This window comes from Chrysochloris asiatica, unplaced genomic scaffold (assembly GCF_000296735.1).
Source record: "Chrysochloris asiatica unplaced genomic scaffold, ChrAsi1.0 scaffold00440, whole genome shotgun sequence".
Taxonomy (NCBI): domain Eukaryota; kingdom Metazoa; phylum Chordata; class Mammalia; order Afrosoricida; family Chrysochloridae; genus Chrysochloris; species Chrysochloris asiatica.
Genome location: NW_006408958.1, coordinates 1,306,463 through 1,316,120, shown reverse-complemented (window position 1 = coordinate 1,316,120; position 9,658 = coordinate 1,306,463). Strand labels below are relative to the sequence as shown.

The 9,658-nt window shown below is 49.2% G+C and overlaps 1 protein-coding gene across 1 annotated transcript in view; it reads right to left on the bottom strand.

Moving 5' to 3' along the window:
- The window catches only part of GSG1L (GSG1-like), a 336,620-nt gene that overhangs the window by 24,604 nt on the left and 302,358 nt on the right, over positions 1–9,658 (bottom strand). The window contains exon 5 of the mRNA XM_006877058.1: positions 5,300–5,467. Coding sequence (XP_006877120.1) covers positions 5,300–5,467 — 168 coding nt within the window. The remainder of the gene's footprint in view (positions 1–5,299; positions 5,468–9,658) is intronic.

Below are 9,658 nucleotides of genomic sequence, written 5' to 3'. Positions count from 1 at the left end.
TTGGAAACCCTATACAGGATCGCTATGACAACAACAACCTTATCTGGTGATAAGGTGATGCTGGAAGGGTTTAATTCCAGACACTTCTCAGACTGGGACAGAAGAGGCTGCTGGGAGTCAGAGGGATGTAGGCTCTCTCCAAGTCCAGCACTCATGCCCATTGGCCTCTTTCCTCCCAACACAGATACCAATGCACTTCCAAAGTCCTGCAGCCTCTTCAGAATAGGTCTCTCAGGCCCTCAGGCTCCTCAGCCTTGGTGAGAGAAAAGACCAGCAGGGTGAGGGAAGGAGGATGCGTCAGATGCGTCTTGCCCCATTATCCCCTGCCACCCTCTTGTCCTCCGTCAGGAAGACAGTATGAATGGACTGGATGAGGTGGAACCCACAAATGTTCCCCACAAGCATTTCCCCATGAACAGGAATGCTGGGCCTGGGGGACCCAGGGGAGGTTGACCCAACCTGCATTATCCCCTGCCCGTGCTGCACCCACAGTCTCTCACCTCACTGGCTCCTGAGAAGTGGGAGCCCTCACTCACTCCTGTGACCTAGTTCCTCCCTCAGTGCAAGGAAGATACTATCAATCAGTCCTGAGGGGAGCGCAGGTTCAAATCTCGGCTCTGCCACTTCCCAGTTGTGTGACGACTTTGGGTGAGTCACTTCACATCTCTGTGCCTCAATTTCACATCTATGAAATGGGGATGATGATAAGACCTGCCTCACAGATTGCTGAGGAAGTCAATTCAGTAGCATCTAAAGCATTCAGAAGAGAGCCTGGCACAGGGTTAGCACAATGTAATCATTTGCTGTCGTTATTAATAGCATTTTTAGCAGCATTATCTAAAACTACATCTCCATCTCCATCCTAAGCTAGTAATTACCAAGCTCATACTTCACTCTGGAATCCAAAGAAGGCATTAATAATAGCAGATCTCTCTGTTAAACAGGAACCTCCTGCCCGTCCGTCCCTCTCTCTCTCTCTCTCTCTCTCTCTCTCTCTCTCTCTCTCACACACACACACACACACACACACACACACACACATCCTCTGTGTGCCTGACACTATGCTCAGCACTTTACATGGATTACCACACTGAGCTTTCCTAAGCTCCTGAGAACTCTAGAATCTCCCATTGTGGATGACAGGGAACAGGCTCTATGACTGGTTCCCAGTCACACAGAGGCACAGAGCTGGAATCCTGACTCAGCACTGGGGCCTCAAAATTCCCTGCTGTTTCCACAGCACCCTCAGCCCTCTAAGGAGTTGTGAACGTGTCTCAGGACACTGGCTGATGCAGAATTCTAGTCTTGCTTCTGAGCTCGCCTGCAAAGCTGAGAGATCTGTCTATGAGCTCTGAGCTCTTTAGTGGGAAGGCAGCAAAAAAAAAAAAAACAGCCCAGCTAAGCTGAAATATTCTCCTTGGAGGGGATGGGAAATAAAATTTGATGAACCTCTGCATAATGTTCAAGTTATGAACGTGTGAAGTGATATTCTGCACATATGCTGAAAACATTTATCTTCTCCCACACCACCGGGGCCTGAGCTGTGAGGGACCGTTCAAACTAGGGCACCATAAATGGTGACTTCCTGCTGGCAGGGCACAGAGAGGTTCTCCTCTGCCTCAGCAATACAAGGTACAGTTGTCCACAGATGCCTGAGGACGTGGATCTCCCACAGCGAGTTGACAGCTGACTGCAGGGTTAATGGAACAGCTTTAGACATGAAGCTTTTTATATTCCTGCAATAAACATTTACTGAGCACCTACTATGGGCCTTGGCTATGTTGGTCATCGTCATCTTCTCCCTGAATGTGTCCTATTCACAACAGAAGCGAGGCAAGCTATCCTGACCTTGCGACAGCTGATTGCACATCTCCCTATGTGGGGCACAGCCTGTCTCCCAGAAGTTTGGACTGGAATGCTGGGACTTGAACTCTTAGATGATGGTGAGGGCTTGAGTGACAAGGGCAAGAGGCAGTCAGGGCAGGCAATCACCGAAAATCATTTCATGACCCCTACTATGTGTGGTCAGGAGCTCTGGTATCATAGTGGTTACAAATCGGGCTGTGAACCTTAAGGTCAGAGGTTTGAAACTACCAGCCGCTCCGCGGGAGAAAGATGAGGCTCTCTACTCCCGTAAAGATTTACACCCTCGGAAACCCTGTACAGGCTCGCTATGGGTCAGAACCAACTCTATGGCACTTAACAACAACAACGACAACAACTATGTGTGGTCAGCAGTTTGAAACTACCAGCTGCTCTGCGGGAGAAAGATGAGGAGTTCTGCTCCTGTAAAGACTTACAGCCTTGGAAACCCTGTACAGGGTCGCTATGAGTCAAAACCGACTCCATGGCACATAACAACAACAACTACGTGTGTTGATGTATGGTATGCACTGGACTGCTCACCACAAGGTCAGTGGTTCAAACCCACCAGCTGCTCCTCTGAAACTCTATACAGGGTCGCTATGCATCAGTACTGATTTGGCGTCACATAACAACAGTGACAAGAACTATATACGTTATAGTCAACAAGGGTGAGACCCCAAGTGAGATGGTTTGTCACAAGATCAGCAACAATGGGCACAAACACCCACAGTCATGACAATGACCGACTGGGTAACGGTTCACTCTGTTTTGCATAAGACTGTCGTGGCTTAGAGGTGACCTGATGGCAGCTGTCTGTCTGTGTTTATCTATCCATCTATCTATCCATCCATCCATCCATCCACTGATCGACTCTGTACCTAGGCACTAGAGGTGCTCAGGACAAACTGGGGAATAGACAACCAAAGCCTTCTGTCATGGAGCTGCAGCAGACAAACAACAGAGCAGTAAACCATAAGTCTGCTGTTATGAAAACACACCAGTGGGATGAGAGATACTGAGGAAGGTGATGGGAGCGTGCAGATTTAGACCAAGTAACTCAGGAAGGTGTCATTGAGCACAGGGCCTCTTGTGAGATCTGAAGAAAGAGTGTTCCAGGCAGCGGGCACCGTATGTGCAAAGGCCCTGAGGTGGGATGAGATTGGAGTGCTAAGGATCAGGAAGGAGAACCATGGGTCTGTAACAGTCAGAGAGGCCCCTGTGTGGTCCCACAAGGCCCCACCACATGACTTCTCTGCTTGAAGCCCTTCCACGTGCCCCAAGGAGAGGTCAGCACATCAATACTGCCCAGCTCTGCAGCCTCTTTCTCCCTTTTCCTTCTGACTTGGATCTTTAGTATCCTGAGAGCTTTTCAGCTCCCTGCCACTGAAGGGCAGTGTTGTTGTTGTTAAGTGCCATGGAGTCAGTTTTGACTCATAGTAACCCTGTGTAGTGTTTTCGAGGCTGGTGGGTTTGAACCAATAACCTGTGGTTCAAACCACAGTCCAGAGCTTATCCTACAACACCACACCGGGACTTCTGAAGGGCATTGTTGTTAAGTGCCAGGGAGTCAGTTTCACAGTGAGTCTGTATAGGGGGGTTTTGAGGAGCAGCTGGAGGGTCTGCATCACTGACCCTTAGGAGTCCAGTGCATGTCTAATTGCAGTTCCCTGGGTTCAGGTCATTTCTTTGGGAGGTCGTCCCTGGGTCCTCTGGAAACTTCTGGGAGGAGAGCGTGCCTCAGTGTGTCTCATCCAAGAGCTGGGTTGTAACTGGGGTCTTCACACACTACCCCCCAGGGGCCAATGGGGGTGCTCCTGGAGCTCCAACACCCTGGAGCCCCACTGAGCCCACGAGCTCAGGACCACCCGTGGGGGCAGTAAGAAGCCTGGAGTCTGCACGAGAACCCGAGAGCTGAGCAGACAAGGGTGTGGACTGGGCAGGAAGGTCCCATGTTTGCTCCTGCATCTGTCTCTCCCATCTGGGTGGGCTGATCCCTGGGGGCACTCCAGCTGTGACTTTCTTCATTCCCCAGAAAAGCTGTGCAAACCTGGGTCCTACCTTCCCCTGAAGCACTGTGCAACCTTAAATAAATGTCTTAACTTCTCTGAGCCTAAGGTTTCTTCTTGCATTAAATAAGGCTAAGGAGCCCTGGTGGCACTCTAGGATAAAGCACTGGACTGCTAACCCCAAGGCTGTCTGTCAATTCAAACCCACCAACTGCTCTCCGAGAGAAAGATGAAGCTGTCTGTTGTTGTACACATTGAGTCTCAGAAACCCTACACAGGGCCGTTGTGAGTCAGAGCGGACTTGATGGCAGCGAATCTGATTTTGGCTTCGCCAATAAGACGAACAGCACCAACTGCAGAGGGTGTTCTGAATGACACAGGTCTTGGTACACAAGGAGCCCTCAAGAGATGTAGTAGTGATGGTTGACTCTGACCAACGGCTGCCATCCCAAGAGGAGACCTGCAGAGCATGAGGGGCCCAGGCCCAGAGACACCATTCTTAGCCCTACATACAGGGGCCCAGGCCCCACTGATTGGGGTGTGGCTAGGAAGTCGTGAGTCGGAGAAGCCCTGTGCCTGCCTCTGCTGCCGCGGATTGGGAAGCAGATGGAGCTCAGATAAAGCAACATATGCTTCAGTGATGTGGGGTCTGCTCCTCACACATGCACATCTGTTCTGGAGATGCTGGGTGTTCTGAGGGAGGCTGAAACTCAGCAGCTACCCCTCCACCCAGAAGAGACTAGAGACACTAAAAGGGTGCAGGTTGGAGAGCAATCCATGGTGGCTACCCTATAGAGACCTTGAGATGGACTCAGGAGGGCAGGAGCAGAATGAGGCAGATACAGGACCACTGGGCAGCAGGGGGGCTCAGGAAGGCCAGGACTCAGCTGCAGATGCTCCATCAGGAAGAGTTCCATCTAAGGAGATCTTTAGCTTCTGAAATCCCACCAGCCAGCTAGCCATCCGTCTGCCTGTCTTCCTTCCTCTCATCCAAGCTTCCAAGCATCCATCCACTCATCCGTCTACCAGCTGAACTCTGAGGACTCAGGTGCTCAGACCTTGAGGAGCCTTCGTCCTCCACTCCTTCATTCCTTCATTCAATGCTGTGCCAGAGCGCATGAAGGATACCTGGGTTCAATTGTCTTGAACCACTGTCTTATCCTAAGACACGCTGTGCCAAATGACAAACACTCAAACTCAGTTCAGTTCCGGGTTTCTCAGGCCTCGGATCACACCAGCCCAAGGCCACCTCAAGCCCCATTAGACTTTGCTGTAGTTGTTGTTAGAATGTATCAAATATTCCAACTAATGGGGTCCAAACTCTGCCCCCGCAGAAAACCTTTGTTAGACCACTCACTCCAGTTTTTGGCTGGGCCCTGAGCTTCAGATTCCCAGTGGCAGCTGAAGGTGACCCCGTATACACTGACCTCTCCCGGAAGTACTTGATAGCCTCAGGGTCTATGAAGGTCGGCTCCTCCCGGTAGCCCTGCTCAAACATCTTACGCTTGTGCCGGAACTCAATGACCGTCTTGGTGTAGGAGTTGAGCGTGGTGACAGAGGCTGCCATGCAACAGGTGAAGGAGCCCCACGCCAGGCTGCCAAGAGACCAGGAGACACCACAGTGAGGGCAGACAGGGCACAAGAAATCTCCCACCCATCACACCCTCATCGTTGTTCAGCTGCCTCCCCAAGCGCTGTGGCAACAAAGAGTAAGACATGGTTCCTGCCCTGCTCAGTCTAGTCCGGGAGACTCAGAATTATCTGTACATTGTGATGCTGGTATGACATGTTCATCATCAGAAGACAAGAAGCGAGCAGGTCATTCCATCCAGGGGGCTGGCACCAGAAAGAGTTCCAAAACATACAAAATGCTTCTGGGTTTTGTAGGAATGTGAGAGTTTGCCAGGGGAAAGGGCATTCCAGGAAAATGAAACAGCAGGGCAAAGTCACAAACAGTAGGAAGCATCCCACAGTGTAGGAGGCGTGGGATGCTTAAGTGACAAATGCCTGAGATTTGCTGGAGTTGATGATGGAGAAGTAGAGAGACCCAGACACTCTAAAACCTGGCTTTTTTATTTATTTTTTATTTTTTAGGTTTTTATTGTGAATTATGCGATAGTTTACATGGGAGAACATTAGCTTTACATTCATCCTATCGTATATGATTTCATTGCCATGGTTACAATCTCCTCCATGCATCATCAACCAACCAAAAGGTATACCCTGCACAAGCCTGCCCCTGGGTCGTCAGCACACAGCCCCTCTCCCTCTCTGGGTCTAGAGTCCCCAGCCGCTCCATCTCTCCACATCGTCTCTGCCTCCATCTCTGATGTCACTGCTTCTCTGGGTAGGGTTCTGCTCTCCGCTCTTCTCCCTTGATGGTCCCAGGAACCTCCCTCCACTCCTAGATTGCAAAGTCAATCACTCCCCTCCTTTGCTACAAAACTTCTACCTTTACATTTCCAACCCTCACCGTCAGTCCAGATAGAAATTATTCACTATTGTATCACAAGAGACCTATCCGCATTTCATTTCATCAGTCCCACCCAGACAGATTGGATACCACTCAGTGGAGATTCTACCTTCCTCTGTACGCCCTGGATCTAGGTTCCCTCTCGAAAGCTTGTAAACCAGGCACTTCTTGCCTTTGTAGCCCCCGCTCCCCCACACATTTTGGGTAGCCAATGTCCAAGTTGCCCATCCCTGTCTACCCTGTGTATGGAGGGGGGTGGGTGGGAATGATCCTCGCTGTAAAGATTTGTTCCCTAAAAGCTGGATTTGTGAGAGTTCAGTAACTGTCCTTAGGCAAGATGCTTCACTTCTCTGCCGTATACTCTTCATGCTCACTGTAAAATGGACACAATGATAGGGCTTAAAGGGAATGAGTCATTTATATGTCAGAACATAGTAAGAACTCAAGAAAGTTCTGCTTGCATTAGCATCATCATTAGCATTTTCCCTACTCACCTCTCTAAGACTCAAGGAGATTGAGTTACAATGGCCTGTTGGTTTGCTACTCCACACTGCCTCTACCCACAGTTGAGAACTCTTGGCTACCAAGAGACCAGGAGACACCACAGTGAGGGTGGACAGGGGACAAGAAATCCCCCACCCACCCAGTCCTCACTGAGCCAGATCAAGCTGGAGAGCCTATCCTGACCCCATCTGGAAAGAAGGGCAAGCTGGGTGTGAGCAAGGAGACTCAGCCCGCCAGGTGGTAGTCCTTGTCTGAACATTCCCGTTCTACAAATAGTTTCCTGCTTGATTCCTCCAGCCAGGACTGTGCAGTAACATTTCGTTCCGGAAGCCGAGTTCCTGCTTTGTTCTAGCCACACCTGGCCTTATCTGGGAGTCGGCTTTGACTCTGCCTTGAGAACTGGTTTCCTCCCAATCATGGGTTCAATTTTGCTCAGGTTGCCAGCCTGCTCGGTTTCCAAACTCCAGGCCTCCCTCCTGCCTGCACATCCATCTGGCCACTGCATACCCAAGGGCCAAGTGCAGCCCACTTCCTGTACCCACCACTCTTCTCTCTGCCAGATTCAGGGCACCTACCTCACAAGGGAAACCAGAGTACTTAGCCCTTCTCAAAAGCACCTTCAAGGGGCATCTCTTTCCTTCAATGAAAACCCCGAGACTGAAGAGATTCTCTGTTTTTTTTTTGTTTTTTTCACAATAAGGAGCTAATTTAGATCTTTCAGAAGTGCTCGGTGTTTGAAAAGACAGCTTTGGGGGTGGGCCTGGCCCTTCTAAGAATTACCCTGTTCTCCAAAGAGTATGTAACAAAACCTCTTGGTAACAGTTGACCAAGAACCAAAGTTGGTCCAATCAGGCATTGTCTTTTGAGTAACAAATCAGAAGGTTCTAATTCAACCTGTGATGTGTACTGAGTTAGCCTGATGTTGTTGTTAAGTGCCGTGGAGTCAGTTCTGACTCATAGCGACCCCGTATAGAGTTTCTAAGGAGTGACTAGTGAGTTTGAACTGCCGACCTTGCAGTTCACACTGGCCTTGTGGTCTAGGAATTAGCCTGATAGGAACTTGGAATTTGAATATGGAGAATGAAGAAACAAGTTCTCTCTGGGATTCCATGAGTATATAAGAAGTCCTAATGGGTTAAGGGTTGGGCTGCTAACTGAAAGGTCAGCAGTTCAAACCCACCAGTTGCTATACAAGAGAACGACAAGACAATATACTTCCATTAAGAGTTACAGCCTCAGTTCTACTCTGTTCTGTCAGGTCACCATGAGCTGGAATCACCCCGAAGGCATCGGGTTTGGTTTCTATTAGGTTGGTTTGACCAGCATCTACTCTTCCTATTGGTAGTAGCACCCCAATTCTGAAGTGTCCACGTCTCTTCTCAGGCCATGTAAATTTTGTTTCTTGTCCCACCCCTAACCTTTAGGGGTGAGCACATGACCTGTGCATGGCCAATGAGGGTGCTGTTTCCTTCTGACGATGGCAGCTGGTTCAGGGATGGGCACATTGTCCAAATCCAGATAACGAGACTAAGTCCAGGGTATTTGCCAAAGCTCATTTTAACTTCGGTGTTGGTAAGCCAGTGAGATTTGAGTCAGGATCTGCTGGGGAACCCCTGGCCTGAGAACAAAGTTGACCTAAAGGCCCACCATAAAAAGGAGCTAGATCCCCGAGCCTAATTCCTGGACTTTTCCATTCTGTCATTGTTTGGAGTTGTTAAGTGCCATCTAGTTGGTTCTAACTCAGTCACCCTGTTTGAACTACCCTGGAGTTTGAACCACTGACCTTGTGGTTAGCAGTTGAGTGCTTACCCTATGTGCCACACCAGCTTCTTTTCAATTATGGCAGTCCATAGTTCCTTTTTGAAAAAATTTTCCCTTAAACCAGCTTGAATTGGGTTTCTATCAACTGCAAAAATGGTTGTATACAATTATTTTCTGTAAATTCCCTTCTTTTGCATATTAAGTTTTAAAGCGAGTCTTCACTGCTAGGGACGTTAACTATCCCCAACCTAGGATGTGAAACAGAAACTTTTCAAGCACTCAAACTAAAGACCCAGGAAAATAAAAAGCATACACACAAACAAAAAACCTCTGCAGAGATGCTGAAGGTACGGAGCCAGAGGGGAGACCGGTGCCTGCAAAGAGCGTCCATACTAGTTTAGATGCAGGACATTTTGTTCAAGTCAAATGTTAGCCAGGGCTTGCTCCCTCTGCCTTCTCACCCTCCAGTCACGTGACTTCCTGTCTCCTCCTCAAAAACAGGCTCACACCCACTTTCCCCCCACAGGTTTCCCAGGCTCAGCCTGACTGGTTCTTTCTCACCCTGGGTGTTACCTCCCATTAGTAGGAGCATCCTGTGTAGCTAAGAAGTGTTCCTTCCTGATTAATCCCAGCACACCCTGTCATTTGCTTGGATCGTTCCTATTATTTATTGTTATTTGTTTTAAAACGAATCTTTTTATTTTGAGATCATTGTAGATTCATAGGCAGTCGTAAGAAATACAAAGAGATACTGTGTACCCTTCCCCCAGTTTCCGGCAACGGTAAAGTCTTACAAACTATATACAGACCACATCCAGGATTGGTAGCTAAAATTCACAACAAGCCATCTCCACAAGGAGTCCTCCAGCAGCTACTCTGTAGCCACGCCCACTTCCCTCCTGCTCCGCCCCCCCATCCCACCTCCAACTGCAGTTCTGTTCTCCATCTCCAGAATGTTGTCACTTCAAGACCAGGATGTTGTTGTTGTTGTTGTTAAGTGCCATCGAGTCGATTCCGACCCATAGCGACCCTGTACAGGGTTTCCGAG